We start from the raw sequence: 13,892 nt of genomic DNA on the forward strand, positions 1-13,892 counted from the left end.
GTACTGAAACTCTACCGATTTTGTTGTTATGGTGAAATTCCACAGTCCATGATCCAGCCAATGGGGTTCTTTCCCTCCAGATGGTCAGTGATGTCAGGGGTCTGTTTGTGGTGCAACACAGAGAATGGATCCTTAACCAAGGGTCCATTCAAAGTCCTTTTGTCAGCCATGACCACAGCACATTGGAGTCAGTGTGGGAAACTCAGATCCACTCTCTACTCACACCGACCACCAGTCACCACACTGAAGAAACATCTGCTACATCTGGACACTCAGAAACATGTCTTAACAAGTCAGAAATTCCCAATACACAAGATAAATATAATATTTCAATTGGAAAAAAAAGATTACTCACTTTATTGAAAAAGACTGAACTGACTACTGATTTTGTTCTAAAGGCAATCATGAACCATTAATGTGTATAATCCTAAAATTATAAAAAAATATATAACCTTGGTTTATTTTCGGTTTCTCATATTTTTTGTTCATGTAAAGTAATGGCATTTATGATTGAAGCTGTTAAAGCCATAACTGATATCAATGAATCCTGATGTTTTGATAAGGAGCATGTGCCCTATCAAAGTCATCTGTCCCGACATGAGGATCCAGATCTGATCTCTCTACAGGGTCACCACTTTCCCAGATCCGCACAGAGCCTCTCTCCATCACCCCCAGTCCTCCACCTGGTCCCCTGAGATCTATCTCTTGTCCCCCAGCAATAAGAGCATGCAGGCTGTGGAAGCCTGTGTTCCTCGTTGTCCTCCCTAGCTCTCTGATTGGTGCAGACTGTGAGAACCTCCAACAAGACCAAGACCATCTCATATGGAGATGGGAGACTACATATAGCAAGGCTGAAGCCGGGAGACCAGATTCTCTCTACAGAGACCGCTACAGCAGAGAACCAGATACATGGCTCCTACCATCACTTCAGCAATGACTTCTTCCCTTGAGCACCTGACCCCCATAGGGTAAATGAAAGGACAAACTTATCAAAACAATTGGAGTTGAATTGAAGTATGCATTGATGCTGATGCCGTGTTGAGATTTGTGTATTAAATATGCGTTTTCCTATCTCCAAATCAGAAAGCCACTAGTCGAAAAGCTACGCAGAGAGCGAATCAACAGCAGCATTGAGCAGCTCAAGTCTCTGCTGGGTCCAGAGTTCCTCAAACAAGAACCTGACTCCAAGATGGAGAAAGCAGACATTCTGTAAATTACAGTTGACTATCTAAGACAACTGCAGCTCTATCGCCATGGAAACTCTGTCTCGGGTGTATCAGCTGCCTACCAGGGTCACTCCAGGTGTGTCCAGGAGATGGTCCACTTCCTGTCTAAGGATGAGGCGAAGACACTGTCCAACGGAAGAATGTTGGATCACTTCCAGAACCTTCGGACCTCTGATCCAAGGCTGACTGAGGGTGGTTAAATTCAGCTGAGCTCTCCACTCAAGCCCAATATCACCAAAGAGAAGAGTTCAGTTAACATCGCCATCTGGAGGCCCTGGTAGAAAACTACACACTGGCGGTACTAGACATCATTGAAGATGTTGGCCACAAAATGTTATTGTCGATAAACAATATTGTCTTTGTTTTTAAAGTTTGAGATTACATTATTATTCTAAAAGAAGAACACCTCCACACAGGTTTCTGCCACGTGTTGTAGTATACTGTCTGAATTGTCTGTTATTACATACTCGCATGGGAGCTTTTCATGCTTTACAGTTTGATGTTCAAACTTAATGGCAATTCTTTCAGATAGTATTCAGCCTATTTATCCAATGGAAAGAAAAGGCCTGTTTAGTGAGTTTATTTCCATTCAGGAAACATTTTGTTATGCCAATGATCATTGTGATGGTTCTGAAATCGTCTGTTTGAATAAACAAACATGAACTTCAATATTTCTTGTCTTCTCTCTTTTTAATATGGGTGACATTGTTATTCTTACACTTATATATCACATTTTAAAAGCCTTGTATTGCTTCTGACGAGAACAATACAATACTTGAACCATAAAGATGATGGCAATTACAGCAGTTCATCATCCCCATACCAGTGAAAACAAATATTATATTTGCTGATGATAACAGCGAGAAAGAGCATGCAGATATAGACTTTTACCAATGTTAAACAGGGTTGTATAATATTATGTATACACAATATACAAGAAGTAGATAACCTATATTTTATGAAACCCCTGGAGGCAGAGGTTTTATCTGCAGTAAAATAAATTGCATTCGTAATTATTGGTCCTAAAAGTATGATAAAAAAAATGCTTTGCCATCTTATTAGATGATGATTTTAGTCTTGTTCAGCTTTGTCTGCCATTACTTATTTTTGACGTCACTTTCTGCTTCGAATGTGATGAGTGACATGACACACTTCTTTTGTTCCTCCAGTGAAACCAGTGATTGGGGAGAGTGTGGGAAACCAACGAGAGCACCTTCACAGAGGGGCAGTGACATAACCTTTACCCTGGGGGATGGACAGGGGTTAAAGGGGAAACATAGACCACGGAGCGGATATCTGCAAATAAGTTCAAAATCATAACTCTTTAAAAATAAAACGTTTGTTACAAGTTAAGAATATTGTGAGTTGTATGTGGAAAAATAAGGATTTGTATGGAATTAATTTAACATTAGCTGTCAGCAAAGAAAATGTCAATGTCCTTAAGAAATCACAAAACAACAGTACTGTTATAACATTAATATAATCAATACGTTAATGAATTGATTCAAAAACCAATGATACTTTGTAGTTAGTTGTAAATAAATGTGTTAAAATTATTGTAACATCTACAGAGTTGAAGCTTGTCGATTCATAAAATACCAATGTTGTTTACCCTAAAACATATTACATAGCTATAGAAGAATTAGCATTTAACAAGGCACACTCCTATTATTCAGTGAAAACTCTGTCAATGAACGGAGTGTGGGAAAGCTCTAGAGAGTCAAGTCACATTGCAGAGTAATTAGCATCATCAGTCCTAACAGAACCGCCTATTACTCAATAGGGAATTGGCACACTTCAGGAAGTAGCTGTCTTGAATATATGAAGATTCTTGAGGTTCAGTTCAAATTCCAGTGTCTATGATCCAGCCAATGGGGTTCTTTCCCTCCAGATGGTCAGTGATGTCAGGGGTCTGTTTGTGGTGCAACACAGAGAATGGATCCTTAACCAAGGGTCCATTCAAAGTCCTTTTGTCAGCCATGAACACAGCACATTGGAGTCAGTGTGGGAAACTCAGATCCACTCTCTACTCACACCGACCACCAGTCACCACACTGAAGAAACATCTGCTACATCTGGACACCCAAAAACATGTCCTAACAAGTTAGAAATCACCAACGTAATAATAATATACAATTAAATAAAAATATCAGAGAAATAAAAAAAGAATTACTTTTAATGAAAAATAAAACTGAACCGAACTGATTTCATGGAAGAGGAACACATGCATCATAAATACATATAATCCTAAAATGAACAAAAATATATGAATCTATAAATGTTTGTCTATGTGCTGTTTCTAAGATTTATTGGTCAGGTACAGTAATGGCATTATTACATGATAAATGTTCTACCCATAACTGATATCAATAAATCCTGAACGTGTGTGTTGTAATGAGGAGCACGTGCCCTATCAAAGTCATTGGTCCCATTGTTAGGATCCAGATCTGATCTCTCTACAGGGTCACCACTTTCCCAGATCCACACAGAGCCTCTCTCCATCACCCCCCAGTCCTCCACCTGGTCCCCTGAGATCTATCTATTGTCCCCCAGCAATAAGAGCCTGCAGCATGTGGCAGCCTGCATTCCCCATTGTCCTCCCTAGCTCTCTGATTGGTTCAGACTGTGAGAACCTCCAACCAGACCTAGACCCACACATTCATATGGAGATTAGGGAATATATAAAGGAGGGCTGAAGCCAGGAGAGACCAGATTCTCTCTACAGAGACCTCTACTGCACAGAGAACCACACATGGCTCCTACAATCACTTCAGCAATGACTTCTTCCCAGGACCACCTAACCCTGCCCCACAAGGTAAATTAAAGGACAAACTTAAAAATATTTAGACTTAAATTGTAGTATGCATTGATTCTGATGCCATGTTGAGATTTGTGTATTAAATATATCATTGTCTTTCTCCAGATCAGAAAGCCACTGGTGGAAAAGCTACGCAGAGAGCGAATCAACAGCAGCATTGAGCAGCTCAAGTCTCTGCTGGGTCCAGAGTTCCTCAAACAAGAACCTGACTCCAAGATGGAGAAAGCAGACATTCTGGAGATGACAGTTGACTTCCTGAGACAACTGCAGCTCTCTCGCCATGGAAAATCTTTCAAAGGTTTAACAGCTGCCAACCAGGGTCACTCCAGGTGTGTCCAGGAGGTGGTCCACTTCCTGTCTAAGGATGAGGTGAAGACACTGTCCAACAGAAGAATGTTGGATCACTTCCAGAACCTTCGGACCTCCTCTGATACAAGGCTGACTGAGGGTGGTTCAATTCAGTTGAGCTCTCCACTCAAGAACAATATCACCAAAGAGAAGAGTTCAGTTAACAGCGCCGTCTGGAGGCCCTGGTAGAAACCTACACACTGGAGGTACCAGACAACATTGACCATGTTGGTCACAACATGTTGTTGTCAATGTTTAATATCAACTCAATATTGATGTTCGAATATCATGTTATTCTTCTAAAAGAAGACCTCCACATATGTTTCTGCTACGTGTTGTAGTGTACTGTATCAACTTTCTGTTATTACAGATTCACAAAAGAGCTTTTTCTGCTTTAGAGTTTGATGTTCAAACTTAATGGCAATTATTTCATAACATATAGAGCCTTTCTCTCTCATGTAAAGATAGGGCATGTTTGGTGCATTTATTTCCATTTAAGGAAACATTTTTACACCGTATAATTAATTACTAATGATCATATTGATCTAGTCTGTGTTCTTACTTTAAATCTGTGAATTGTAATCTGTGCTTTAACATTCTTCTAAAAGAAGAAAACCTCCACATGTTTCTGCTACGTGTTGTAGTGTACTGTATCAACTGTCTGTTATTACAGACTCACAGAGGAGCTTTTTCTGCTTTAACGTTTGATGATATTGAAAATTTAATTTAATTAATTTTCTAAGGGAAATACATGGCATATTTATGCATTTGTTTAGATTTCAAGGACCATTTTGTTACTCTAAAATGAATTGCTGATGATCGTGTGGATCTATTTTGTTTTTGTAATTTAAATCTCTGATTTGTAATCTTTGATCTATTGAATTCTGATCTGTTTGTATTGTATGATGTTATTCTCATACACACAAGTGGTGATATTTTAATTTCATTTTCATGAAATTCATGAAAAGTGTTACTATCCCAACTGGATAGTAACCCTACTTCATTACTTTGCGATGAAACATTCCTGATCAATTATATGATCCTGTTTCTTTTGTTTTAATTATGAAGCTTAAAACATTGGATTCATAGTAAACTATGAGTTAAGCTTTGAGTGTAAACTCAACATTGTTACCTTTAACATTTTATATCTTCTATGAAGACAACTGTTGAATGTTCATCCTCTACTCTGTTTGAGTACAATGTGCTTTGGAGATCTTTTTCAAATGATTGTTGTGATGTGTCATCACCTCTATTGGACTTCAGTTGAAGTTTATACTGCTGAATATGTCTGTGTGAATAAAAAACTTAAAATGAACTAACACTTCTCGTATATTTATATTATAAGTTTAGATGAGTTGATAACACAATCAGCTGTAGGATATTTTACCTGGAGAATTAAACCATGGGGTAGTCCTGCACTGTGATCCGTTGTCAAAACAATCATGCAAAATAATTTTTCAGCATGTTAACTGCTGAGAATGCCGAACGCTACAGTATGTCATATCACTAAATAAGGTATGTGACTTAAGTTATTACTCAGTTGGAAAGCTAAGAAAGAAGCTTTTAAACAGTCATAGCTGGTGCAACAGTCTGACTTGCTAAGTATCCTGCATTGGAATTCATTTCCATCATCATCATCTTAACCCAAAACCTTAGTTCTAATTGCAGAAGCACAAAAACATTGTAATAAACTATAGTATGACACTGAGAAAGAATGCAACACTTAGTATTTACAAAATTAAGATTGTTTAACTAAATTAAATTCATTTACCATCTCAAAAAATATAGACCACGGCCATACCACTATTCAATCAGACAGGACAGAAGCATATTATCAAACTTCTGATATTAGAGTCCATTGATATATAGAGACCTAATCAAAACTAATATTTTCACTATCTGTTTGAAACGAAAGGACTTTTGTGCATAGCCTAGAGTTCATTTAAATTAACAACCAACACCACATAGCCTTTATATCGTCATCTTTGTCCAGTACCTGTTATTCCATTACTCTAATATAAATGGCTTCAATTCTAGGCTCCAGACAGTTGAGAAGTGATATTTTAATAATTCAGCATTACTTACCCACCTGATGGTGAGTCGCTAGATGGTGCATTATGGAGGTTGCTGGGTAAAAAGGACGTGACTTTGCTTTGAGGTATTTTGCTTGGAGTTTACGTGCATGGTCCTCCTGTTTGGTAACTGTACAATGCAAAGTAAAAGAAAATGTAGGTCAGAATATGCCACAAACTGAAAATACATTGATAGCAACATTATGGCACGGGATAGTTAGGAACTAACAGACAACCGTCCTAAGGTGCTACGGAAACGCTATCCAGGGGAATCTCTTGACAACATTGCGGTGTCTCTGTGACGTGATACAAATAAGTTATTCGTTCTAATTTATAGAAACATGAGAATCGTACAATCTAACTGCACTGGCTTTCACCATATTATATTGTTACACTATTGACATTGAGGATAGTTAAAAAATAATGCCAAATGGGTTCTTACCTGTCTATTAGAGCTCTCCATCTTGGGAATGCCACACCAATATTTCCTTTCGTATCTATCCTCGTCAGATAATCTTCTTGGGTCAATTGTTCTACCCGTATCTTTGCGCTTTACATGGACAGCTTCGGCAAAAGAAGTGGCAGCAATTTGGATTGAATAATCGATACTCATCAGCAATAAAAATGAAATGAAAAAAAACGATTGTGGGTAAGGTAGCTAGCTATTTAGTTGGCCGAATTCCTTCCTCCCTTTCTGTGTTTCCCGTGTTTCCCAGATTTTAGGGGCTGAAGGCTGTTAACACTTGGCCCGTTTCCATTCATAAAAGTACGGATTTCTCCGATTTTAGAAATTTTGGATTTTGGGATCGTACATATGACATATTATGCATTTAAGTTAAGAGTGGGAATTATGGGAAATTACAAATCAAAAATCTGCCTTTAACAAGACGTTTAAAGGAAGGTAGAAAATAAATATTCAATTTGAGCCTACATTTGGGGCATATTTTGGTTCAAACTACCAAATTCCTCATACATCATATGTGCAGTGCATTCATTCATAATATTCAGATCCCATGATCAGCATGCCAAATGATGGAGATCCAGTAGTAATAAACCCGTCCCTGCATGCAGGACCATTCCTCCCATGTGGGCCTACAGAAGATGAACTACAGAATACCTAGTTATCCGACATACTCGCACATAGCTGCATTTCTGTGCCACGTGTAAACCAGCAAGCTTCGATGACTAAGATAGCCTACATATAATATGGTAATATCACTGCCAGTCCTTAAAGGCACCCAGTGCAACTTTCTAAGGCTTAAAAATAAACATTCAATTTCTAGTCTTTTTTACACGTAGTAAGTTTCAATAACTCCATACCATTACATACCGACATTTAAGCAGCAAAGATGAGACGTCGTTGTGTGGTGAGAACTGATACAAAATCGATAACAACAACAATGCCGCCATTTTCTTTATTTTTTGTAACCTACAATAAATAAAGCAGGCTTCCAGTCAATGGAAAAATGTCTTCTCCCCACCGGCGATTGTTGTTGTTTACGATTTTCTATCAGTTCTCAACACACAACGACGTCTCATCTTTGCTCCTTGAATGTCGATATGTAATGGTATGGAGTTATTGAAACTTACTACGTGTAAAAAAGACTAGAAATTGAATGTTTATTTTTCATTGAATGTTTACATAAAGTTGCACTGGGTGCCTTTAAAGCGCTAGTATACAATACAGTTTAGGGTAAAGCTTTATTTAGCCTGCTAATGAATGTCTATCTATTTCGTGGCTAGCTGACGTTAGCTGTATTCATTGGGAGCAGTGGCGGGCCGTACTATTAAGCAAACCAGGCATTTGCCTGGAGCCCCGGGCCCCATAGAAGGTTTGTGGGGCCCCCAAAATGCCCCAATGCATATATTTTGTCCCCATATTTATAATTTTTATAAAAATCTCTTCACAATAGTAGCATCGGGATGTCTAATTACTCATGTTTTGACGATCTTTCCGTGTGCACCCCCCTTCAGTCTGCACTACATGGACTATTCCATGTAGTGCGCACAATGAAGTCAAATTCAAAACAGTAAGCGGCAAGAGAGAGAGAAATCGAGTGAGACATAAATCGAGTGAAACATGAAGCGATCGTACGAAAGCGGGTCACATAAAAAGAAGAAAAAAGACCAAAGGCAGGACTTTCTTTCAAAGCTACCAAAGCTATCCAGCTTTTTTACAGCCACCGCAGTGTCAGCGGGACCGTCGGAGGATCAAGAGCAGCCGTCAACGTCGTTTGCTGTCACGTTACCGCTCCTTTCATTCCAAGTGGCTCTGGCTCAGCCAGCAGCGATGCTAATGACGTGTGTAAACAAACTGACGGCGATGATGCACAACTGGTAGTGAATATTTCTCACTCTCCTTCTTCCACTTCGGTTATTGAAATTGATGACAATAACGATAACAATGACTGCGAGACACAAATTCTTGTGGATGACCCAGCACTCTGGCCCAAGCTGCTGTGTCTTGGGCAGGTGCACACATATTCTTGTGGATGACCCAGCACTCTGGCCCAAGGGCCGCAGATTCACAAAAGCATACTATTACATAGTAATGAAAAATGGTGAGAGGGTGAACAGGTCTTGGTTAGTCTACAGTGAAAGTGCAGACCGTGTTTTTTGCTTTTGTTGTTGCCTTTTTGGAAAAACAAAAACAACTGAGTGAGGAAGGATTTAAAGACTGGAATAACCTTGCAATGCATCTAATCAACCATGAAAGGTCTGAAGAGCACAGGAAAAATACTGATAGCTGGAAGCAGCTATCAGTAGGTTTCCAGTAGTGGTTTCCAGTAGGTCACAGCAGATAGCTGCTGTGACCTACTGGAAACCCTCAGGTAAATGATGACATAAGGTTAACAGTCAGTGTAATGTGTCAACATAACGAATCTTATTGTTTTGTATGTTTTTCTCAATTTTTAAATAGATAATTAACATGTGCATGAAAGAAGGATAGTGATTTTTGTTCATCCCTTGTATGGAGCATCTCATTATGCCATATATTATGCGATATAAGGTACATTAGACCGGTAGATGCAGGGGCCCCCAAATGACTGTTCGCCTGGAGCCCCCAAAGGGCTAAGTTCGCCACTGATTGGGAGATAGTGTCATACTCTGCATTGCTAACCAGCAAAGATACATTTATACGTGATTAATATCAATTCTAACCCAATAACCAAAAGGCATTTTCAATTGCTAATGCAAATGTCCATTAGTAATTCAAATATCCACTCTCGGCGTTACAGATGTTATAACGGTAATGTTACACGAACTTACTGTTCTAAGCGTCCTTTGTCTTTTTCTTGCGTCGTAACGTTCCGTGCTGCGCCACGTCACTCTGACATGTAGCTAGGCTAGTTACCCATCTCCAGTTAAGTTACCCGTCCAGTTACCCGTCCAGTTACCCGTCGCTCCCATGGTCGCTCCTCCGACAGTTGAAGTTCAAAACAACATGACACAAAACTTTTCCAGGCCCAAAAAAACACAAATCCTGGAGAAAAAGGATTCCCGGGTAAAGGGGTCTGGCTCGAGCGAGCCTGACAGGCGGGCTCAATGGCTGATACTTTGACGGACAGTCTGTAGGACCAATGGATCCGACCAATTACAAAATATAGGCTATAATATAGTTATTTTATTGTTATTTCCTACTATGGATGACATGATACAATGCGTTCAGTCTAGTCATCAATATCAGCAGTAATCAAGTTTTGTTTTTGTGTTATTTAATTTGAACTAGCCTAGATGCTTTAGGCCTACTTTTGACTTTTTGTCTGTCAGATAACATACTTATACAATTTCTCAAGATCTAAAAAAAAAATCAGGGATGATTTGTTTTTGCCTGATCCCTAATCTGTGGCTGTAGGCTATCTAACGTGAATAAGACACACTTCTTTTGTTCCTCCAGTGAGACCAGTGAATGGAGAGTTTGGGAAACCAGTGAGAGCTCACTCACAGAGCCCCCTTGGGACAATAGATTTAGGATCCTTGCCCTGGGGGACTGACAAGGGTTAAAGAGGGAATCTCCCGATACAAACCTCTATCTGTCCGTGAGTCCATCCATCATCTTAACCGCTCCCGTTTGGCTCACGTGACACCAGGGTACTTGGTACCGGTACTTTCCGTTGCAAGTTCCTCATTAGTAAATTTATGAAGCTGAAATCAAAAACAATATTTAGAAGGAGTTGCAGTTAATTGTCAAAAATAAACATACTTATAGGGATAACCAATTAACCGAAACTGCATAGTGACTTAAATTTAATTTTTAAGTGTTTGGTTGCCGCCTAATTGGAAATGATCTAGTTTGACTATCACCGGGAACCCCATTGAGCAAGGGGTTCAAATTCAAGTCATTCTGAAAAAGTCATTTATTGCTTATATAATAGTGTATACCTCTCAATAAAACAGGTTAAACATTTTGTCCTAGTTCTCGGGAGGTGAAGTCTGTCCAGCGTGCCATCGGTCTGTCCAGTGATCTTCTCAGGTCGTGGCTGGTCCTCCTGCCCCAGCTGGCTCTCTGAGCACCAACGTGTACTGTATAAGCCATGGGACACTGAGGGGGGGGGGGGGTGGAGTATATGTACTGTATAAGCCATGGGACACTGAGGGGGGGGGGGGTGGAGTATATGTACTGTATAAGCCATGGGACCTTAGATATCATATCCATTTTGACCCCTCCAGTGATTCATCGTGTCCGTCTGTCTGACGCGCTGCAGTCTGGGGCCACAGGCTCCCGTGTCCTCCTGCCCCAGCTGGCTCTCTGAGCACCAACGTGTACTGTATAAGCCATGGGACCTTAGATATCATATCCATTTTGACCCCTCCAGTGATTCATCGTGTCCGTCTGTCTGACGCGCTGCAGTCTGGGGCCACAGGCTCCCGTGTCCTCCTGCCCCAGCTGGCTCTCTGAGCACCAACGTGTACTGTATAAGCCATGGGACCTTAGATATCATATCCATTTTGACCCCTCCAGTGATTCATCGTGTCCGTCTGTCTGACGCGCTGCAGTCTGGGGCCACAGGCTCCCGTGTCCTCCTGCCCCAGCTGGCTCTCTGAGCACCAACGTGTACTGTATAAGCCATGGGACCTTAGATATCATATCCATTTTGACCCCTCCAGTGATTCATCGTGTCCGTCTGTCTGACGCGCTGCAGTCTGGGGCCACAGGCTCCCGTGTCCTCCTGCCCCAGCTGGCTCTCTGAGCACCAACGTGTACTGTATAAGCCATGGGACCTTAGATATCATATCCATTTTGACCCCTCCAGTGATTCATCGTGTCCGTCTGTCTGACGCGCTGCAGTCTGGGGCCACAGGCTCCCGTGTCCTCCTGCCCCAGCTGGCTCTCTGAGCACCAACGTGTACTGTATAAGCCATGGGACCTTAGATATCATATCCATTTTGACCCCTCCAGTGATTCATCGTGTCCGTCTGTCTGACGCGCTGCAGTCTGGGGCCACAGGCTCCCGTGTCCTCCTGCCCCAGCTGGCTCTCTGAGCACCAACGTGTACTGTATAAGCCATGGGACCTTAGATATCATATCCATTTTGACCCCTCCAGTGATTCATCGTGTCCGTCTGTCTGACGCGCTGCAGTCTGGGGCCACAGGCTCCCGTGTCCTCCTGCCCCAGCTGGCTCTCTGAGCACCAACGTGTACTGTATAAGCCATGGGACCTTAGATATCATATCCATTTTGACCCCTCCAGTGATTCATCGTGTCCGTCTGTCTGACGCGCTGCAGTCTGGGGCCACAGGCTCCCGTGTCCTCCTGCCCCAGCTGGCTCTCTGAGCACCAACGTGTACTGTATAAGCCATGGGACCTTAGATATCATATCCATTTTGACCCCTCCAGTGATTCATCGTGTCCGTCTGTCTGACGCGCTGCAGTCTGGGGCCACAGGCTCCCGTGTCCTCCTGCCCCAGCTGGCTCTCTGAGCACCAACGTGTACTGTATAAGCCATGGGACCTTAGATATCATATCCATTTTGACCCCTCCAGTGATTCATCGTGTCCGTCTGTCTGACGCGCTGCAGTCTGGGGCCACAGGCTCCCGTGTCCTCCTGCCCCAGCTGGCTCTCTGAGCACCAACGTGTACTGTATAAGCCATGGGACCTTAGATATCATATCCATTTTGACCCCTCCAGTGATTCATCGTGTCCGTCTGTCTGACGCGCTGCAGTCTGGGGCCACAGGCTCCCGTGTCCTCCTGCCCCAGCTGGCTCTCTGAGCACCAACGTGTACTGTATAAGCCATGGGACCTTAGATATCATATCCATTTTGACCCCTCCAGTGATTCATCGTGTCCGTCTGTCTGACGCGCTGCAGTCTGGGGCCACAGGCTCCCGTGTCCTCCTGCCCCAGCTGGCTCTCTGAGCACCAACGTGTACTGTATAAGCCATGGGACCTTAGATATCATATCCATTTTGACCCCTCCAGTGATTCATCGTGTCCGTCTGTCTGACGCGCTGCAGTCTGGGGCCACAGGCTCCCGTGTCCTCCTGCCCCAGCTGGCTCTCTGAGCACCAACGTGTACTGTATAAGCCATGGGACCTTAGATATCATATCCATTTTGACCCCTCCAGTGATTCATCGTGTCCGTCTGTCTGACGCGCTGCAGTCTGGGGCCACAGGCTCCCGTGTCCTCCTGCCCCAGCTGGCTCTCTGAGCACCAACGTGTACTGTATAAGCCATGGGACCTTAGATATCATATCCATTTTGACCCCTCCAGTGATTCATCGTGTCCGTCTGTCTGACGCGCTGCAGTCTGGGGCCACAGGCTCCCGTGTCCTCCTGCCCCAGCTGGCTCTCTGAGCACCAACGTGTACTGTATAAGCCATGGGACCTTAGATATCATATCCATTTTGACCCCTCCAGTGATTCATCGTGTCCGTCTGTCTGACGCGCTGCAGTCTGGGGCCACAGGCTCCCGTGTCCTCCTGCCCCAGCTGGCTCTCTGAGCACCAACGTGTACTGTATAAGCCATGGGACCTTAGATATCATATCCATTTTGACCCCTCCAGTGATTCATCGTGTCCGTCTGTCTGACGCGCTGCAGTCTGGGGCCACAGGCTCCCGTGTCCTCCTGCCCCAGCTGGCTCTCTGAGCACCAACGTGTACTGTATAAGCCATGGGACCTTAGATATCATATCCATTTTGACCCCTCCAGTGATTCATCGTGTCCGTCTGTCTGACGCGCTGCAGTCTGGGGCCACAGGCTCCCGTGTCCTCCTGCCCCAGCTGGCTCTCTGAGCACCAACGTGTACTGTATAAGCCATGGGACCTTAGATATCATATCCATTTTGACCCCTCCAGTGATTCATCGTGTCCGTCTGTCTGACGCGCTGCAGTCTGGGGCCACAGGCTCCCGTGTCCTCCTGCCCCAGCTGGCTCTCTGAGCACCAACGTGTACTGTATAAGCCATGGGACCTTAGATATCATATC

The 13,892-nt window shown here is 42.8% G+C and overlaps 1 protein-coding gene and 1 pseudogene across 1 annotated transcript; both read left to right on the forward strand.

Moving 5' to 3' along the window:
* Nucleotides 1–769: 769 nt before the first annotated feature.
* Nucleotides 770–1,843, forward strand: LOC132471086 (transcription factor HES-5-like; annotated as a pseudogene).
* Nucleotides 1,844–3,918: 2,075 nt separating this feature from the next.
* On the forward strand, nucleotides 3,919–5,711 carry LOC132470858 (transcription factor HES-5-like). The gene is made up of 2 exons (XM_060069767.1): nucleotides 3,919–4,041; nucleotides 4,150–5,711. The coding sequence occupies exons 1-2, from the start codon at nucleotides 3,979–3,981 to the stop codon at nucleotides 4,579–4,581; spliced, it is 495 nt and encodes a 164-aa protein (XP_059925750.1). The 5' UTR covers nucleotides 3,919–3,978; the 3' UTR covers nucleotides 4,582–5,711.
* Nucleotides 5,712–13,892: the final 8,181 nt, after the last annotated feature.

This window comes from Gadus macrocephalus, chromosome 13 (assembly GCF_031168955.1).
Source record: "Gadus macrocephalus chromosome 13, ASM3116895v1".
NCBI classification, from domain to species: Eukaryota; Metazoa; Chordata; class Actinopteri; order Gadiformes; family Gadidae; genus Gadus; species Gadus macrocephalus.